At 43.4% G+C, this 22,110-nt stretch overlaps 1 protein-coding gene across 1 annotated transcript in view; it reads left to right on the top strand.

The window, feature by feature from the left end:
• Positions 1-22,110, top strand: part of BRME1 (break repair meiotic recombinase recruitment factor 1) — a 907,620-nt gene that overhangs the window by 665,965 nt on the left and 219,545 nt on the right. The window contains exon 7 of the mRNA XM_044057727.1: positions 6,389-6,478. Coding sequence (XP_043913662.1) covers positions 6,389-6,478 — 90 coding nt within the window. The remainder of the gene's footprint in view (positions 1-6,388; positions 6,479-22,110) is intronic.

A 22,110-nucleotide genomic window follows, 5' to 3' on the forward strand; every position in this document is an offset into this window, starting at 1 on the left:
ACTGGGAAAAATCCAACACAACCCTAACTCAGTCTTTGGAATTTATAGGGGTACTGTTGGCACGAGAAATTGCACAGCATCCCTTCCAGAACACAGGCTTCAGAGAATAAGGCAACAACTTCATCCGCTGCTCTGTCACCACAAATCTCCTGCTCGATCTATACTCCAGCTATTGGGGTCAATGGCAGCCTCGATTACCATTGTTCCTCTAGCCAGATTCCACATGAGGCTCCTTCAGTGGCTATTTCTCACTCAGTGGTACCCTCTACAACATCCTTTTTCCTTTCAGATAAGTGTAACTCAGAGATGCAAGCAGATTTACTCTGGTGGACATCTCGAAATCCCCAGCAATGGTCTCGCCCCTTCAACCCCCATCAACCGATAGCCATGGTGACCACAGACACCTCCCAGATGAGGTGTGGGGGGCTATATCAGGGGAAACTCAGTCCAAGACACCTGGTCGGAGACAGAGGTCCTTTTGTATACCAGTGTCCTGGAACTGAGGGCGGTGCTTCTAGTATGGCAATGGGTGATGGCTTACAACCGCTTTCTAATCGCAATGCACATTCCCGGGAACTCCAGCGTGATAGCGGACAAATTGAGCAGGTGCATTCTACAACCTCACGAGTAGTCCCTCAATCCTTTGATAATGGCAAAAATCTTCAACTGCTGGGGCCAGCCTTGCTGTGACCTATTTGCCTCCCCAGCCAACTACAAGTGCAGCAACTATTTTGCCCTAATCCCCCCTCGGGGACAGTCACCGAGGGATGCTCTAGTCCACGCTTGACCTTCGGGTCTACTTTATGCTTATCCTCCTCTTCCCTTCATCTCCCAATTTCTGAAGAAAGCACGACAGTTGAAGAGCAAAGTGATCATCATTGCTCCATATTGGCCTTGACAAGTGTGGTTTCCCTTCCTCTGGCCTCACCTGCTAGATCAACTGTGGCTCCTCAATCCATCCCCAGTGTTGACCTCCCATCCGCAGGGTCTGATTCACCCCAATTTAACAACCCTGAAACTGACAGCTTGGTTTCTCCACTTCCAATGATTGCCAGGCATGAAAACCTCTTGTCTCCTGTGCGCAATATTCTTATTGTATCTCATAAATTGTCCACCAGACTAATCTATCTTAACAAATGGAAAAGGTTCTCTCTATGGGCAGCAAATAAACAATTAGACCGCTTGTCAGCCACACTTTCGATGGTACTGGATTACTTACATCTTTTCCTCCCTGGGGTGTCTGCCTCTACTATTTGTGTGCATTTAACTGCCATCTCAAATTTCCGTATTGGTTTTCAAGATTCTTCACTTATGTCACACAGACTCTGTAAGACTTTCTTGAAAGGGGTTATCCACCTAAAACCTTCCTTTAGAGAACCGGTACAACCTTGGCATTTGGCATTGGTTTTGCAAGCTCTAAAAGCTCCCCCCTGTGAACCAGCATCTTCATGTGATGTAAAATATTTCTCTTGGAAAACTTTGTTTTTGATTGCAATCACATCAGCCAGACGCTTGTCAGAACTTCAAGCCTTATGCATCAAACCTCTCTATCTTATCTACCAAAAGGATAGGGTACCACTGAGAACTATTTCTACCTTTTTACCAAAAGTGGTGTCAGAGAAGTCAATCAACCAATTTATTGACCTTCCAGTGTTCTTTCCTAACCATTCTAACAAGGGAGAGTATTGTCTGCACTCCTTGGATGTTCATAAGCAAATACGATTTTATAACAAGATCTACTTGTAAATCAGACCAACTTTTTCTGGCTTTTTCTGGACCTAAATGGGGTCATCCTGTACCAAACGTTACACTGGCTTCATGGTTGAGAAATTGTATCACCTTTATCTACAACAAAAACAATCTTACCTTACCTCATAGAGTCAAAGCTCATTCTACAACATCTATGGCACCTTCAGCAGCTTTCCATGCTAACGCCTCCCTCGATGATATTTGCTCATCTGCAACTAGGACCAAACCTCATACCTTTAATCTTTATTACAAATTGGACTTGGCCTCCAGAGGTAGAGCTTCCTTTGGCTCCATGGTGCTCAGGAATGTCCTTCCATAAGGGCCATCCAGGAATACAGGTAGCTGGGGACTCTGTCCCATCAGTAAGGAATGAACGAAGATTAACAACATCAGATGTTGTTGATCTTCGTTCATTCATTACTCCCTACCCTCCATCCCCCATCCGGAGATTCTTGGTTGATCTCATGTACCCCTTTATTTTAGGTCTGTTATGACCAGAGGTAGCCTCTACTTTTATCTATCAAATTGCAAACTCGATCTGAGGTAACAGGAAGCAGAGCATTCTGGGTAGGACCTTGGCTCGAGAGTGTTTGGCTGACGCAAGCTTGATATTGGCCAGCTCGGTTCCGAGGACAGAACCAATAACCCATCAGTAATGAATGAACAAAGATCAACAACACAGATGGAACGTTATGGTAAGACATAACTTCTTTTTATATCCATTTTATTTAAAATCCATATTTAAATTCTTTATAACATAAATTGTGAACTTCATTTCTTTCCTCTAGTCTAAAAAGAAATGTTTCATAGTTTCTTCTATATTGCATTATCCACATAATCTATCTTGCTTTCAGTCATATTTCATGTTTGCTTTGACATGCAGTTTTTCTCTCATGATACACCATAAAAATCATTTGACTGCAATGGAGATTGCTGTACAGTGCGGAATGGTATATTTACTGTTTTCCTCGCTGAAGTGCGATCTTGGAGTTGCTCTATTTAATTAGCAGGGGGTTTGTGGATGCAGAGGGGCTTGCCCCTTTGCAAAAACATAAAAAACAAGTATTTTGTTTTTATTTATTTTTATTTACATTTCGAAGTTTCAAAACTTCGATTTTTATGGTCTCGACCATAAGGAATTTGAAGTTTTGAAACTTCAAAATTTAGAAGTAGACCTCCACATACCATACCTTTCTGGTTTTCTGTTTATCTTTCCATCTTACATCTCATCTTTTAAGTAATTTATAATTTCCCTTTCCTTCTTCAACTAAAATGTTCTCTTTCTATTTCTCTACGATATAGCTATATATATATATATATATATATATATATATATATGTATATATATATATATATATATATATATATATATATATACACACACTCACATCTATATATATATATATATATATATATATATATGTGTGTGTGTGTGTATGTATATGTGTGTGTATACATTGGGGGGGTGTAGGGTGTGCAGTCCCCCCCCCCCCACCTAGTTGGGTTTTATATCGTCCGGTTTCTGTTAAGAGGGTACGTGTAGTTTTTAAGTTCTGGAAAGAATTAGTCACTGGTGTTGTAAGTGTGCATGTCTATGGTTTACAAGTTAGTATTTTGAAATTTAGAATTGTAAGGTTTCAGTATTATGAGTTTCAGTCAAGTGAGTTTTCAGTATTTGGAAAATTAGGTATCTTGGTCTCGGTCAAATGAAAGTCAGTCAAATGATATTTCATGAAATTTCAGTCATGTGAAGTAGACCCATATAGTTATATATGTATATGTATATATATTCATACACTCTTCCTAGGTAGTAGGCTCAGTTACAGATTTGTTGTCTCATCTGCCGGGGTTGCATCACGTGGATATTCTGTCCCTCAAATTAACCCCATGGTTTCTCCAATTCCAGTGAAAGACAGTCCAGGTTTTCATCTTCAGTTGTTCATATTCTGACTTTTTCACAGAAACCTTCAGCTAGAAAAGTTTACAAAAGTAAGTGGAGAAGAATTTCTGCTTGGGCAACTGAAAACAGACTTGACCCTTTTTCAGCCCACTAGCTGCAGTTTTGGATTTTCTAGGTCACCTTTTCCAAAAGGAACCCAGTTACTCTAATATTAAGGTACAGTTAGCTGCAATGTCTTCTTTTTGCATTAGCAAGAATCATACCCCCATTACATCCCTGTGACTATCTAAAGCTTTCCTCAGAGGAAATATTTTTAGTCCCCCACTGAGGGATCCAGTTCCTCCCTGGGATATTACAGTTTTACTGGAAATTTGACCAGCTCTCCCGTTGAGCTTGCTTATAAGGTTGATATAAAGTTTTTATCTAAAGTTTTTATCATTGAAGACTGTTCTGATCACGATTACTTCATCCAGAAGAATTGCATCCTATCTTCTAAACCTCCCTATGAAAGAGTGTGCTTGAGAGCCAACCACTCCTGCTTTCCCAAGGGGATTTCTGAATCAGCTGTCGATCAATTGATTAATCTTTCAGTATTTTCCCAAATTTCTTAAACAAAGGTGAATACACATTACATTTGCTGGATATTCCTTACCAGTTACGTTTTTATTTGCATAGGACAAAAATCTTCAGGAAGACTGATCATTTGTTTGTCTCTTATTCCCATGTCAAGGTGGGAAAGTAAGTGTCTAAGGCGACTCTTTCCTGTTGCTTTCTGAATGTATTTCTCATGTTTGTAGAAGGGGTATAGCATTGCCTACACCTCCCAAATCTCACCAAACTAGATCTGTAGCTTCAACAGCCATCTTTTCCAGAGTACCTTTTGATGGCATCTGTGCTGTAGCTATCTGGTCTAAGGTCCATGCCTTTATTTCACATTAAAAGTTGGGCATACAGTCCAAATCAAGAGCATGTTTTGGATCGGTTGTGCTGTGGAATATAAAGGCCATGTAAGTGTTACACTAGCTGGGGAATCTGTCCCGTATGTTGAGGAACAGACAACACCAGATACAAAAGTTATGTACTCACATTGGAGATAGATCTGTGTTGTTTGCTTCTGTCCTTCCTCAACTTCCTGTCCCCCCTCTCCCTTTCATATGTCTATCCCTAATTTTTCCTTTGACCCCCTGATTGGTCTTGGTGACATGACCTTGGTTCACAGAGGTTCTTTTTCAGCATCATGTATATCTGCTGGTTTTTTACTTCTGCTTTAAACACTGTCCTTTTATCTACCTCTAGGTAGGCAAACTCTATCTAGGTAACTCGTTCAGCACAACGGGTTATGGTAAGGAGAGCAGCCTGAGCACCAGATCCAAAGCTCAGAGAATATCCGAAGTCGGACCCTAAGATCCATATATTGAGGAAGTATGGAAACACACAACACACATCTGTTCTTATGGTGAGTACATAACTTTTGTTTACTTTTTACCCAACCTGTGTCATCATTCTATGCTGTTTTGGCTTTAAGATCTTCCATTTCCCTGCATTCAGTTCTGTACATCCCCAGCCCTCCCTTCTCAGTGTCATACATCACCCAGTGAAGGGCCTTCTTTCCATAGTGAGGAATCATATGGTTGGTGACACTTCATTTTAGTGGTGGGCCAGAGTGGAACAGAGAATAATGCAGCTGGTATCCGTGGGTGATTTTGGACTTTTTGTATATCCCTGTGTCTTTCCCCCCTGTTCATGTCACAGGCTGAAGGTCAGCATTAGTACATATAAAAACATATTTATGTTGGATACATGCTTGTACATACGCAGCAAACAATGGATGTGAATTTGTTGCTTTTGACATCTGCCAACTGTTAGATCTTTGTCACGCCTGAGGATAAGCCTTGGCTTATGCCCTATGATATTTTGCTTTGTGAATTTTGTCTTCCAACTTTTGCCTTCCCTATGGGTCATTTCCTTTTCAGTGCAACCCCAGTCTTCTTGCTTCTGGCCTACTTGACAGTCTTGGGTAAATGGCATCATTGATGAGGACCCTCCTTTTTGTCAGTCTGCTAATTTTTCATGCATTAGTTTTGGGTGGTCCCCAGAGAAAAAGACAGAGAGAGAAATGGAAAAAAACTGTAATAAGCCACAGATGAGTTGGGAGTGATGAAAAGTCATCTGAATCTGCTGTAAGATCTATGCTTGAAGATTTGTTGATGAGTACCACACCTAATTATTCTTATGAAGACAATGACAGCAGATTATTTAAAAAAGTAATTCAGTTCATAACAGTGTTCGTTTGTGTTTCTCAGTAGTGTGGCTTTCTCACTTCATTTGATTACCTGCAGAGGGAGCACTTGCCTTACCTGTATCTGCCTGTAGTCAGACTCATTTGAATGTATTATTTTTATTTTCAGATTATTTTCCCTGTACCTTTATGCTGCTTACTGTGTCTTTTTTTTTCTTCTGACAGATGCTGGTGTCTTACATCATTTGCAGTTTTCTGTGTATATTTTATACATTTCTATTACATACTCTGGCATGGTGCCTTACTATCACGTTGTGACCATGCCATTCTTGCAGCTGGATTATTTGTTTTGCTTTGCTACTGCAATCTTTCTTACATTATTTTGTTAAGACTGCTTTTGGCCTTTCCCTAGGAGTATATCTGAGTAGGTTGCTTACTTCTTGGTATATTCTTCTGACTAAACTTTTTACTGAGTCACTTTTTATTATATTGTTACACAGACATGAAATCCTACAGGAACAGTATGAAATCACACAGGAGGATGCAACAGATGTTGTCTGCGGACTAATTACAGAGCTCTCGGATCTTAAGTAAGCTAACATTTTTCTCTGCATTGAGATTGGCAAAGTGTGAGTAAATAATCTGATAATTTATTTGAGTAACGCAAGTGATATACTTGATATACTAATTAAGTATTGGTACTGTGTACAAGCCTACAAGTCCTCATGCATGATTTTTATAGGGCCGCGAGTAAACTAATATTTCAGTTTAAGTTAGTATAGCACTAAAAGTAATGTGACTTTATCGTTATAGGAGTGGCTGAGATTCAAGAACACGGTGTGGAGGTAATAATGCTGAGCATATGCAAAACCTTATTGTCTTCATGGCATAGAGCATCACCTAAGAACAAGGCGAGCAAACATTGTCAGTAATGGAGGAGGCATACTGTATAAAGACTTAGGGGTGTTCAGAAAGATTAGTGCTGCTAAGTAGTACACATGTAGTGTGACATGGCCCAATTCTGATTATCTACATATGAACTGTATAGCTGGGGAAAAGGTTGCATTGTAAGTTATCACATATACATTAGTCACAACTTCTGCACTATTAAAGTGACCATGCTATGCATTGTCATGTAACTGATGTGAGAAACACAGAGAGGTGGCAGGCATAGTGAGGTAGAATGCTTGGTGCTATGTTCATAGGTTGGTACTAGGCTATCGGCCCTAGGGCCTATACAAGCCTAGCCATAACAATTCCTTGGCTATTTCTTCCCACAATATTTACTTCCCTGGACCCCTGTCTAGCAGGGTGACTGATGTGATCCCTGGAGTGAATTTCCTGTCTCCCATCCAATCGGCAAGGTTCCTTTTGAAGAGGGCCAAAGGGGCCCTTTGCTTGACATGTATGGGCAGTCTATTCCAGAGTCTGGGGAGTCTCTGGGTCAGGAACCTATCCCTCCAGCATGTTTTGTTCATTGCGATGACATGGTTTAGCTCCCTGGAGTGTGTGGCTCTGTGGGATTGGGATTTCTTTAAGTGTAGCATGTCCAACAGCTCTGGGTTGGACATGACCTTGTATGTTAAGCAGAGATCACCTCTGAGTAGACAATATGCAACAGAGTACAGCTGGAGTTTTTTAGACTGTCAGCATAGGGCATCTGCTTTAGGACTGTGATTCTTTTATTGAGATATTTCTGCGGCCTTTCCAGCTGCGGATGTCTTGAGAGGTATTGTATTCTATAATAGGTCTAATGAGGGATGAGTACACTGGGACAATGACCTCCTTTTTTCTGGATGAAAAGCCCTTAGAGATGAGGTGTGCCACATAGAAGGATTTCCTGACTGTTGTGGCGATGTGGTTATCAAAGGTGAGACCACGGTCCACCTGTGTCCCTAAGTCTCTTATCACACTTTCGGTGTTTGGTGTACTGCCAGCTATGTGGTAATTCACAGGTACATGCTTTTTCCCAAAGGAGATAACTATACATTTCCTGGCATTGAGCTTGAGCCCATGGCTCTGGCACCAAGCATCTGTTTCTGTAAGGCCCTTTTCTAGAATATCCACATCATTTGGGGATTCAATAATGTCTCCCAGTTTGCAGTCATCTGCAAACTTTGTTAGCCAGAGTCCCTTAGTGTTGACCTGTATTTCAGAGAAGTAGATGCCAAACAAGAGCAGTCCCAGTACTGAACCCTGAGGTACTCCACTTGTCACTTGTGTGGAGCTGGATTTAGAGTCGGCTACTTTTACAGTGTTGGTTCTGTCAGTAAGCCAGTTGGCAACCTATTGAGTGACGTAGGGATTAATGGCCAGCTTAGTAAGATTATCTATGATTCCAGAGTGGAGGGTGGTGTCAAAGGCCTCTGCGAGGTCCAGATAGGCTGTGTGGATCGCCTAACCCTCGTCCACAGCTCTGGAAATTGATTCAAAGAAGTCAGTAAGGTTCAAGAGACAAGATTGGTCCTTCACGAACCCAAACTTTGTGGGGTCCAGTGTTTGAAGGTTGCCAATCTCTTTGTTTATAAGTTCCATGATAATACGTTCCATGGCCTTGCAGATCAGACTCATCAGACTGATGTGGCGGTAGTTCCCAGGATCCAAGGTAGATCCCCCCTTGTGGTATGGGATAACAGTAGATGTGAGAGTGTTCAATCTCGCCGTTTGTTCTTACACCTGGGTTCGGAGCCGATCCTCGGCTCCATGTCGGCCGCTTGGCAAAGCTCTGCATCGAGAAGAAGCTCGAGACCAACCTATCTCCCACAATTCCCCTCTGCCTTTACCCCAGATCTAGTTTGCCGCTGCAACGTTCGCATCATTTTTGATGAGCTCGGACCACCTGACAGATAAGATTACGTTTATCTAACATTTTTAGATAATTTTTCTTCTAGTTTACCTTTAAAGTTTTGTGTGTGTGTGTGTGTAGTGAGTCGAGGGCTTTCTTCGAGTACGTATATATTTTTTATATACTTATATAATAAGTTAGTTCCCTCGGGGCCTACCCCACCCTCTAAACTTATATAACTTATAAAACTACTGGATTTGACAAACTACCGGATTTGACTGAATTTACTGGATTTGACTTTATTATTGGCTATTACTGTACAAGACTGTGTACTGTTTACTCTTACTGGATTTGACTTTATTGTTATCACGTCTGAGAAAGCTAAGCCAGGCTTCAAACGGTGCCAATGTGGACAGAAAATGTCTGTCACAGACAACCATAGTTCCTGCGTCTACTGTCTTGGCCCTCTCCATCTGCAAGAAGACTGCTCCATTTGTCATTCTTTCAGTGGAAGGGTCATGACAGATAGGCGCAGGAAACTCATGGATAGAGGCCTTTTGAAGCCTGCATTCCAAGAAGCTCTGGATGCATCGGACCAGACATCTAAATCCTCGAAGGAATCGAAGACGTCGGAGCCCATGTCATCGGCTCCGAGCTCTTCATTTAAAGTTCGCTCACCGGTTCCACAGACCTCGGGGCCGAGTGTTGAACTTTTGTCTGTTACCGAGCCTCGAGTCTTGGAACCGGTGACGGAGCTTCCACCTCCTGTGCTCTTGAGGTCGGCTCCGTCTTCGATTCCTTCGATGCGTTCTTCTAGGCCCCTCTCCAACACCGATGTAGACCGCGTGGTGCAGAAATTAATGGAGAATACGGCCTTGTCCATACTCATCTCTGTCTCTTCCCAGTTGGTGTCGAGACTCGAAGGCCTTCCCTTATCTCCATCTGTTCCTCCTCCGAGGCCTATTCAGTCTTCGGAGCTGGGAGAGGCTGATCTGATGATCGTGGAGCCCTCGGTGCCAGAACTGTCCTTCTCTCGGTCGGCACTGTTCACCTTGACTCTGATGGACCCATTACCGGAATCGCGGAGCCAAAGATCCATCCTTGGTTTGGGGACCGAGAGTCGGACCGACGTTTCGGTTCCGACTCTCCCTCTCGGTGCCTCGGCTCGGATCGACTCGGCTCCGTCCTCGGGGTCGATGCCCTCGGTCCCCGTCTTGGGGATTCCTCCGCTTTCTTCGGATCCGAGGGATTCCTCGACTCGGGACCCGGGGGCCTTCGACCTCATGAGGAAGGTGTTGTCGACTCAGACAACCACTTCAGCAGAAACAGCTTCTCCTTCCCATAAGGGTCCGTTATCCTCCTCTGCACCCATGGCTACGTCAAAGCGTCGAGCACCGGTGTCTCAGCCACCCCCAGAGGGAGCCCCCTCTTCCTCGGAGGCTTCATCGGATGCCCCCCCTGAGGAAGTTCCGAGGAAAAGGTTGTGTAAGAGGAGACACTTGGATTCTCCACAAGAATCCTTGACATCGGACACTGACTTAGATGAGTCAGAAGGGTCCCCGAAATCACCCTCAGAGGATGTCTCCTTTTCTGACATCCTGGAGATCCTAAAACAGAGAGGTGATTGGCAAGCCCTACCCCCTTCTGAGGATGAGTCAGTCTTGCTGAAGGCATTCGGTGCTCGCCCTTCCTCCTCCTGGGTCACTCCGCCCTTCGATGAGTTGATGGAACTGATTGCTCGAAGGGCGTGGGAGACACCTGACGCAGTGGAGCCAGTCCCTAGAAAGCCTAATAAATATATTACTGCCCCTCAAGACAAGGCTTATCTCACAAAGGGAGTTCCAGTGGACGCTATGGTGGTGGCAGTGGCCACTAAAAAGGAGATGTCTGAATCTTCCTCATCTGTCCATCTGCCTAACAGAGATTCTAGGACTATGGACAGGTATGGGAAGCACATTTTTAGTTCAGCGGCTTTTTCCATGCGATCCCTGTACTATTTGACCCATTTCACATGGTTACAGAGGGATCTAATCAAAGAGTTGGGAGATACCCTCCAGGGTACTACAGATGCTGCTGTCTCAGAGAAAGTTACAGCACAACTCAATACCCTTACATCTATTGTGAACTCGTCCATGAGGCTCATTTCATATGCAGCCGAAGGATCGAGTAGGGCTGCGGCTTCAGCGATCGCTCTTCGTAGACAATCCTGGATGCGCTTATGTTCCTTTGCGGAAGCCTTCAAGTCTTCCTTTACTAATGCCCCATTTGACGGTGCCACTCTCTTTGGCCCAAAAGTAAAGGAGACCCTTACCCAGTGTGAGCAAGAGGGAAAGACTCTGTCTGCTGTCGGAGTCCGTTTTTCCACCCCATCCAGACCGTGCCCCAAAGGGCAACGTGGTGGAAGAATGTGGTTTCGAAAACCCCAAGGCTCTTTCCCAGGCACACAGGGTGATGCCCCCTCTAGAGGCAGAGGGGGGGTAGAGGTGGAAGACGTCGCCCTGGCGGCAGAGGGGGTCCGCAAAACCAAGGTGACAGGGATACACTCCCCGGGAAACCTTTCCAGCACTCCTGAGAGGAGGCCCGACTGTCCTGCTCTGGAGGCAGTCGGGGGTCGCTTAGCTTTATACCCTCAGGCCTGGCAAAGTCTTACATCAGACAATTGGGTAAAAAGCATTGTTACCAGAGGTTACAGAATTCCTTTCCTATTGCCCCCATTTCCGCAGAAAAGACTCCCAGATGTACCGCCCCATCTGCGAGACCCTGCAGCTATAGAAATTTCAAAGCTGCTAGAAAAAAGAGTCATCCAACCAGTCCCGGCGGACCAAAGAGGATTCGGAACTTACTCAAGGTTCTTTTTAGTTCCAAAAAAGACAGGGGACTGGAGGCCAATTCTGGACCTAAGCAAACTCAATACCATCGTCAAGAAAGAAAAGTTCCGGATGGTCACGCTTCAATCGATCCTTCCATTCTTACAAAAGGACGACTGGATGTGCTCAATAGATCTAAAGGACGCGTACTACCACATCAAAATGGCCAGGGTGTCCAGGGATCACTTGCGCTTCCGGCTGGGAGCCAGTCACTTTCAGTTTCGAGCCCTGCCCTTTGGTCTGACCTCAGCCCCCAGGGTTTTCACCAAATGTATGGCAGTGGTAGCGTCTCACTTGAGACGCCTAGGATTCCAGGTGTTTCCGTATCTGGATGACTGGCTCCTTACTGCCACCACCGAGCGTCGACTGATTCAGGCCAGGGATTACACACTACAACTCTGTGTTCATCTCGGAATTTCCGTAAATTTCGAAAAATCTTTATTACAGCCATCACAGCATATCTCATTCATAGGAGCAGAATTGGATACGCGTTGCTTAATTCTAAGGCTTCCTCCAGAAAGAATAGCCTCTCTACAAAACCATATATCTCTTCTCCTGTTGTCCAAAAAATCCCCAGCAAAACTGGTTCTGAAGGTTTTGGGTCTCATGGCAGCTTCCCTCATTGCGATACCCTTGGGAAGACTGCACATGAGAGATCTTCAATGGCTGCTATTTGCACAATGGTCGTTCCAACAGTTACCCCTGACACACGAAATTCACATCACGAACATCTGCAAATCGCACCTGTCTTGGTGGCTTCAGACTTGCAATCTCTCCGGCGGCCGACCATTTGTGCTACCCACGCCGACAGCTACGGTGACCACGGATGCTTCCCTGATAGGGTGGGGGGGGGGCATCTTTCAGGGACAGACAGTCCAAGGTGAATGGACCAAATTGGAGTACAATCTGCACATCAATGTTCTAGAGATGAGGGCAGTGTTTCTAGCGTTGCAACACTTTTCTCCCCTTCTACCTCTAGGGACCATTGCAGTTCAGTCGGACAACATTTCCGTAGTCTGGTACATAAACAAACAAGGGGGAACCAAGTCTTATCAACTATGCAGAGAGGCCATGAGAATTTGGCAATGGGCAGAGTCCACGGGTCGCTTTCTGATAGCAACGCATATCCCGGGGTTATCTAACGTCATAGCGGACAGGTTGAGCAGAGCCATCCTGTTACCTCACGAGTGGTCCCTCAAACGAACAATTGCGGACAAAATATTTTGCAAGTGGGGCCAGCCTTGCTGCGATCTGTTTGCGTCTCCAATGAACGCCAAATGCAGAAGCTATTTTGCCCTATTACCCCCTCCAGGGGAAGTCCCCAGGGACGCTCTGATTCACGATTGGCCCCCGGGCCTCCTGTACGCCTTCCCTCCTATTCCTCTGATTGCAAAATTTCTACAGAAAGCCAACAACCTGGAGAGGACAATAATCCTCATTGCCCCATTCTGGCCTCGTCAAATTTGGTTTCCCTTTCTTCAAGCACACCAAATTCGAGAACCCTGGATCCTGGACCCGGAGCCGGATCTACTGACCCACTCGTCAGGGGCTCCCCACCCGTCGCTTCTCTCCCTCAGACTAGCAGCTTGGCTGCTCCGCTTCCCTTCTTAGCCAGGTCTGATCTTCTTTCCCCTGCGGTTCAAAATATTCTAGTGGCTTCTCATAAGGCTTCCACTACAAAGATTTACACTAGTAAGTGGAAGCATTTTGTACACTGGGCAACTACACAACATTTGGATCCCATAATAGCCCCACTGAACAGAGTCTTGGAGTTTCTATCCATACTGTTTCACCAAGGAGCTTCTCCTGCCACTTTGAGAGTTCAGTTGGCTGCTGTTTCAAACTTTCATGTGGGAGAAAATGGGGCGCCTATTATGGCTCATAGACTTTGTAAGGCCTTTCTAAAAGGGTCTTTCCATATCAGGCCACCAGTCAGGGTTCCTACATCACCTTGGAATTTGAACCTTCTATTATCACAGCTAATGCTACCACCCTTTGAACCAGCCTCTTCCTGTTCTTTGAGGTTTTTGTCATGGAAAACCCTCTTTCTGGTAGCTATCACATCAGCCAGACGGGTATCGGAACTTCAAGCTCTTTCCATTAAACACCCATATTTGATCTTTCACCCTGATAGGGTATCTCTTCGCACTAATCCATCCTTTCTTCCCAAAGTTTGCTCCGTCAATAACATTAATCAGTCCATTGAGCTCCCCACATTTTTCAAGAACCATTCCAATAAGTTGGAATATATGTTACACAAGTTGGATGTTCATAGACAACTCAGGTTTTACTTGGATAGAACAAAGGATCACAGAAAAACAGATCAGCTCTTTATAGCCTTTGCGGACAGCAGAAAGGGCATGGCAGTTACGAAAAGAACCCTTTCCAAATGGCTTTCCGATTGTATTATTTTTGTTTATACTGCTTCTGAGCAGAGCTTACCTGTCAAGCCCAAAGGGCATTCTACAAGATCAATATCTACATCCCTGGCTCATGCGGCCCGCCTACCATTGGACACTATTTGTGCGGCTGCCACTTGGTCTAAACCACATACATTCATTACTCATTACAAAGTGGATAGGGTTTCCAGGGACAGGGCAACCTTTGGTTCCACTGTGCTCAGGAACATTCTTCCGTGAGTTTCTCAGGAGCACGGAGCTAGGGACGCTACCCAGGTGTAAGAACAAACGGCGAGAGTGAACACTCTCACATATAGAAGTTATGTCCTTACCATAACGTTCCATGTGGAGTGTTCATCTCGCCTTTGTTCTTACATTCCCACCCTCAGGAAGAACGTCCAGTTTAGGTGTCTGGTTTGGTTCTCCCGCTTCTGCTTCTTTCAGTTGTTACGGCTGTGTTTCAGCTATGCCTTAGCATGTATGTTTTATGTTCACTCCCGTTGGGTTCTGGTTTGTTTGCAAACTAGATCTGAGGTAAAGGCAAAGGGGAATTGTGGGAGATAGGTTGGTCTCGAGCTTCTTCTCGATGCAGAGCTTTGCCAAGCGGCCGACACGGAGCCGAGGATCGGCTCCGAACCCAGGTGTAAGAACAAAGGCGAGATGAACACTCCACATGGAACGTTATGGTAAGGACATAACTTCTATTTTTGCACCACTCAGTGGGCACGAAGCCTGAGGTATGTTTTCATGGGCAGTGAAGCACCTCATAGCTGCAACATGGACATTGTGAGCAGGCCAAGAACAGCAATCATAACAAAGTCTAAACTTAGTTCATCATATTAATGGGGAAAAAGAGTGGGCTAGAAAAGCAGAAGTTGGGCAAGATCAAGCAGTGGGAAACACACACACACACACACACACACACACACAAGGTTAACATGAAAGGAAGGTTGGGAGGCAGAAGAAAGGCAGGGAGCATGGCGGCAGGGAATGTACAGGGAGGAAGGGGGGAATAAGGAAGGTAGCAGGGTTAAGGAAACAAACATAAAACACAGACACATGGGAAGATATGGACAAAAAAGGGGGGCAACAGTGTATAGACGCAGACAGACAAAGGGAGAGCAAGTGGTGATGGGCAAGACTGGACTAGAAACAGCGTATGCAGAGTGACACACAAGGAAGGGGAACATGATAATGGGTATACAGACAATGTGCCTGACTGGTCAGAAGTGTACTCATCTGACACCACCATGGCTAACATCATGGACAGTCCCTGACTTTGATGCCATGATGGACGGGGCCTGCCAGTCATGCATCTCTATAACTTGCAAAAAGAGATGCTTCAGGGTCCCAGTTCAAGAATCTAATTGATGGGTCACCTTGGATGTGACCAGCCATTACACATGATGCTAGTTCACCCTGGGAGACCTCCTGGGACCACTCTAAGAGGAGGAGTCTATGCCCACCCCCCCCCCTTAGGGGTGACCACAAAAAACAGTAATGAATCTTCCAGATCACCTTCCACAGGTTTACCTTTGTATTTCTGTTTAATTTTTCTAAGTCTTTTGGGTTTCTAATGTCATGACAGGAATGGACCCCATTTCTAAGTCAGGGTATGACTAAAGTTAATAAATTTACCATTGTTTCAGTCTTTTATGTTAGCCAAAAATGCTCTTCACAGCACCCTCAATGTACCCAGAAATGACTTTTGTAATTCATTACATGTATTGGTACTATCTAAATACAACTGTGAATTATTTTTTTTATTAGATCTGTTGCTGCTACTACTGTTGAAACTGTCTAGGTATCTTTCTTTCATATTGCTGTCATTTCTGCCTGCAAATCCTGATATTTTATGATTTTGTGTCTCTCTCTGTACTTAAGACACTCTGATTACTAGGTGTAGCAATTTCAATGATCAATGCTACATTTGTCGTTTTTCTTGGACCGCTGTATCTGGTTTTCTTGCATCTATTTTTTTTCTTGAATTGTTGGTAGTGGGTGATCCCTTGTGATATAAAGTTCATTCCCGACAGTGCTTTGCAGTTCATGTTTTGAGTGCTTCTCAGATGCTTTAGCAGTGTAGTGTTTGCACAATCCCCAATGCAACAGTCTTGTCACATTATTGTGCCTTTCGTATACAGGCCCTCAGCCATGACTGTATCTTACACAGTTCTTTTTTGCAGAACTTGCATTTGTTTGTTTCTACCAAGTGTTAAATTGTCTGTGTAAGCCAATGTGTATGTAGTCCACTATCCTGTGCTGCCATTATTAACCTTTCACCTTTTGGTTTCAGTTCACTTCTTCTTAACCATTCATCAAATCCTGAATGACATGAGGTTATTCCAGGAGATCTCTGTACTTGCCACAATATTTATGCCTTTCCAGATTTCTTTCTTTCTCATCTGATCTTTCTCCTTATGTTTGTTCTTGTGTTTTTTTTTTTTTTGGCAGATTCAATTGCTGTCTGGTTTTTGTCTGCTTCTAGATTGATTTCTATTCCCACTTAGGTTCATAGATTAGTACCAGGCTAACTGCCCTTGCGAGCCATTTTAAGCCTAGCCAATTATCCCTTGTGAGACTCAAACCCTGCACCTTGTGTTTGTAAGGCAAACACCTTAACCAATAGGCCACCCTCCTAATCCAAATAAACAGCCCTTGCAGGTTTTGAACATAGGACCCTGTGCACTATAGTCACAGCAGTTAACCACTAAGCCATCACAGCTACTTGATACTGAAATGTGTCTACTAAACTAAGCAGAGATGTTATTTATTTTTATTTATTTATATTGTTTACTGGGTAATGTCCGACTGGGCACGAGTCCCATTTTCAGCGGAGGCCCGGGGAGAAAAGCTCCTGACATATAGCAGAGAAAAATTAACAATCCACACAACAATATCAATAGTAAAAATGTATATACAGCCTAGTAATGTAATCAAATAACAGTATTAACAAAAATTAGTAAGTATGAGATGTAGTAACAGCGAATATAATAACAGTCTGATTAGAAATGCAGTTTACAAAACAGCAGTATGATCACATCATATTCTATGTGAGCAGAGGCAGTACTGGTTTTGGTGTGTGAATATTTGATTGTGTAGGATGTAATCAGTGTAGTTGTTTATTGGACAGAGTGTAGAACCAGGTAAGCCATGTGCATATATAACACAGTAGCTGTGGGGTATGAGCTGGATTAGGGAGGAAAGGGAGGGGGTGGTTAAGGGAGAGTTGGTTGGAGACAAGTTGACTAGCCAGGAGTATGGCAGGAGCAGAGCTAGTGTTTTGCTAGATGATCCTTAAGGATGTGTTTGAACTCCTGATAGCTAGGGGTTTTAGCTATAGGTAGGGGAAGAGAGTTCCAGAGTTTGGCAATTTTATAGGAGTAGAGGGAGGTGCCTTGTGTGTTGTGGGGTTGGGTAGTCATTAACATTAGTTTATTAGAGGATCTAAGTGATCTAGGATTTTGATTGGGTTAGTCAGTGCAGGGCAAGTGTTTGGTTGGTGAATTATTTTGTGGGCTATGGACAGTTGGTTTAAGGTTAGAAGGTTAGGGATTTCTAACCAGTTTAGTTGGGAGAGTACTGAGTAGTGGTGGGTTCTGTAAGGGTGGCCCATAGCAAATTTGGCAAATTTGTTGTAGCAGAATTCTAGATTTTTAGTTTAGATTTACGTAAATTGGCAAATACGTGGGATCCATAGAGGAGGGTGGAAAGTAGCTGTGAGAGGGCACTTTCTGTAAGGTAAAGTTTGACTCTATATAGGGTGCCTAGTTTGGAGTGGACTTTTTTGATTGTGAGTGAGATGTGACTATCAAACCTTAGGTAATCATCAGTTGTGACCTCTAGAAGTTTGGTTTGGCTAGTGAGTTCTATTTTGGTTCTGTTTGTAGAAAGAATTGATAGTGGAACTGGCATGTTTTTGGGTTTGTTATAATTGAAAACTATTAAATTGGGTTTGTTTGAGTTGATGGTTAGAGAGAGATTTCTCTATATCCTGGAAAGATGTTTGCATTTTTTGTTAGCAGTTCCTGGGGGGTAGGGGCTGAGCATGTAAGTGTGGAGTCGTCGTATACTGTACTATGGAGGCTAGTTGGGTAGCAGATGAAAGGTTGTTAGTAAAAAATTGTAAAAAGCAGGGGGCCAAGTGTGGTTGCTTGGGGAACTCCAACAGAGATGGGGAGAAGTGGGGAAAGGGTGTTTTCCCATTTGGTGGCTTGCTGACGGTAAGTGAGATAACTATGGAACCAGGTCAGGGCAGATGTATTGAGGCCATAGGTTAACAGCTTGTTTAGCAGGATTTGGTGGGAAATGGTGTCAAAAGTTTTTGAAATATCCAGAAATATGGAAGAAACAATCTGGCCTTCATTTATGAGGCCTTGGGTGGTGTTGGTAAAGGACAGTAGGGCAATGCTGGTAGGATGTGTTGGCCTAAAGCCACGTTGAGTGGGGGAAAGGTGGTTATGATTGATAAGGTGGGTAATGAGTTGGGAGTGAATGCATTTTTCTAAGATTTTAGCTAGTGGCGAGAGGATGGCTATGGGTCAGTAGTTTGTTAGTTCTTTGGAGGGACCACCTTTGTGTAGGGGAATGATGTGTGATACTTTCCACAGGTAGGGGACTTATTTTTCTGTGACTGAGCGGTTGATCAGGATTGATATGGGATAGGCAATTGAGGGGGTAGCAATTTTCAGGAATTCATTGGGTAGCTGGTCTGCTGCTAGACATCTGGGCCTGAGTTTGGAGAGGAGTGTTTTTATGTAGCTAGTTTGGATTGGGGTGAATGAGAAAGGGTATGAAGAATCAGAACAGGGAGAGGGAACTGTGAGAGGCTCGTTAGTCTGATTTTCAAGAAGTGTTGTGACTGTGTTTATAAAGTGGGTGTTAAATTGCGTAGCTATTGAGGCAGTTCCATTAGAGGTGTTTGGTGGGGGGGGGGGGCTTGGGTTAAGAAGATTGTTAATGTTTTGCCAACATTTTTTAGGGTTGTTTTGGTGGATTTGTTGACATGATAGGAAGTAGTTTTGCTTGTCTGATTTTATTTGTTTCTTAGCCTGGTTTCGGAGCTGTTGATATGTTGTGAGGTTTGTTTTTTCTTTGGTGGTGTGGCAAGCTACCCATTCCCTTTCTCTATGTTTCAGTAGTGATTTGGTATCTTTTCTTAGCCAGGGTATTTGTTTAGGTGTAACTCTTATTTTTCTTGCTGGTGATAAATTATCTAGTGTTTTTAGAAAGGTATTGTTGAAGTACTGTACAACCTGATCAAGTAGGAGGTTTTTACAAGGGAACCAGTTATTTTGTTGAAGAAGTAGGTTGGACGTGGCGGGGGAGAATTTTTTTTTTTGTTTTGGATAAACTTATATTGTGTTGGCTTGAGTCTGGACTTTTTTTCTGTATAGGAAGGTAGGTGAGTGGTCACTGTCTGGGAGGCAGCTTGCTAAGTAACCTTGGTTGGGTTTGTTGGTTGGTATCCAATCAAGTGTGTTTTTTTGAGTGTTTATCTATCCGGGTTGGACAGGATATGGTTTGTGTGAAGTTGAAAAGATTTAGGAAGCTGGAGGGCTTTATGGAGCTGCAGGAGTGCCAATCTAAGTTGCAGTCAGCAAGGATAATAGTTTCTTGGTTAAAATTAGAAGATGTCCATGAGAGTAGGTTTTCAATGATGAGAAGGGTATTGCCTGGGGGAGAGGTAGGCGGTTATGATAATAACGGTTTTGTTAGGGGTTATTGCTAGGCATGTGGTTAGGATTTCTGAGTTAGGTAGGTCAGGAGGGGCACAGCTCAATTGTTCCAGTTTGAGTGTGTCTTTCTACATAATGGTGACCCCATCACCTCTTTTGTTTGGTCTGTCTAATCTTATGATGTTCTAACCAGTAGTAATTATGTCTTTGTCTTTAATTTTGGGCTTTAACCAAGTTTCTGTAATTACAGCAGTGTTTGGTAAGTAGGTGTTGGGGGTGGCATGGAAGTCAGTAATTTTGTTTACGATACTACGGAGGTTAAAGTTGATGAAGAGAAGGTCAGTGTTGGTTTTTGGAAGTGGGGGGGTGGATAGTGGTTAGTAGTGTGGTGCTTAGGGGTGCGTGGAGGGCAGGGAAGGGCAACAGCTAGGCAAGATTATCTTAGACTTCTTTTCCTCATGTTTTAAAATTTTCACAGTTTGGATCTGATTAGGTCAGCGAATATGTATGGAGCCATATGGAGTCCTATGATTGCAAATCTGTACATATAAACAGTTTAGAGGAGGCCAATGCCTCCTTCAGAATGAGAAATGTATAATCTTAGTATGTCCTGATTGAGCCAATGTTGTCCGTTTTCATCCATTCAAATATATGGGTTGTCTGATCCGACGGGATCCGACCCTGGCACTGATCTCGAAGCTTATCGGAACCAGAGCTCTAACTCCTCCCCTACACATCTACACATAATTCTCTTCACTCTACCTGAAATACTAATATCTTGTTTGTGGCTTGAACATTTCAGATGTGCGGAAAGCTCTCAGCAGTCTAAGTAGGATTTTTTTGTAGAGCTACGCTCCTCTCCTGCCGTGAAAATTTTCAATTCTCACTACTTTTTTCCTTTGATATTTACGTCTCTCTCTCTCTCTCTATATATATATATATATATATATATATATATATATATATACACATATATATATGTGTGTATGTATAATGTGTTGTTGTCAATTTTGCCTTTATTCTCACATATGGGGTCGGATTCACTCTGTCGGATCCCACTCTGCCTTATGCAGAAGCTCGTGGCTTTTTAGTTAAGCTCTTGGGCATTCTTCCCTTCCCAGAATGCACTGCCCCATTACCTTAGATCTCTTTTTCTGCTCTGCTAGAGATATGGTCCCTTCATTAGCTCTGCACTAAGTGAGGAATATCTCTTAAAATTTGTTAATATTTCTTAATATTTTTCAAATTCTCGTAGCTTCCTTTCCAGTTTTGTTTTTGATGGCGCTTTGCCTTCCCCTTTTTATTCTAGTAATAGTTATTCTTAATATAGTTAGCCAGTTAGTTTTTTGATATAGAACTTCTGTAGTTTCTTTCTCTTCATTTATTTATATATATATATATATATATATATTTATATATATATATATATATATATATATATATATATATATATATATATAGATAGATATATACACAAATATATCTGGAGATAGCTGTTTATGATAAGTAGTTTTAGTGTGTTCTTTTTGCTTGTGCTTGTTCTTGTTTGGGCTGTTCAATGTGTCTCAAAAAGATAAGGGAGACAAACCTCTGGGCTTCAAAAAATGCACTCAGTGTGGCAAAACAAATGCCCTTGAGTGATTCACATACTTCAAATGTTTATTGTCTGGGGCCTATATACTTGCAGGAGTTATGCAGTATCTGTCACACCTTTAATCAGAGAGCTCTTCTAGAAAGGTGTAACAAGCTCATGCTCAAGGGTATGATTCTGGGCCCCTTTACTGAATCTGTTTCAGGTGGCAAGGAGTCCTCAAAACCTGGATCCTGTTCTTCTTCCTCTGTCTTCACTCCAAAATCTCAGAAGGCAAAGAAAAGACCACCAACGCCGATGGAATCTTCTGAGCCAGCACCAAAGGTGACAAGGTTGTCTGCTCCAGCAGTTTTTTCGGACCAGTCAGCTGATGGATCCGAGGGAACTTCAGAGCATTCTTAATCATCAGCTCTGATTCCCTCGGCTCAGCTATCTCTCACTATATGGAGCCAGTCCTTATCATTGGAAAGAGTTTCCTGTTAGCTCCCTTCCCCAATTTTGCAGAGATCTCTGACCCTTTCCACCTGTTCAGTCAGGAGTCTTTCAGATGAAAATGTGGATAGGATGGTTAGAAAGCTGTTGAAGAAACTGGCTTTGGCCAAATTATTGCTAGATCAGAGTCCAAGTGCTTTGGATTACTCTCATCTTCTGCTCTTTCTCTTCCTTTTCCGACCCTTCTCCTGAGTTCGAAGCAGGGAGATCCGGATGCCAAGGTTGTGGCTTTGTCAGATCAGAGATAAACTCTTCTTTCTGATCCGACGTCAGCTCTGAGTTCCTCTGCTCTATCAGGGCAGGAGGAATCTAGGAGCCATAGCTGTCTGCCCAGATCCGAGGGCAGGGATCCGACTTCCCTTTCTTCGGATTGGACCTTGCCTGTCAGAGCTTCAGCGCAGATGAGCTCA

Source organism: Protopterus annectens, chromosome 15.part0 (genome assembly GCF_019279795.1).
Source record: "Protopterus annectens isolate FY-2018-M chromosome 15.part0, PAN1.0, whole genome shotgun sequence".
Classification (NCBI taxonomy): Eukaryota; Metazoa; Chordata; order Ceratodontiformes; family Protopteridae; genus Protopterus; species Protopterus annectens.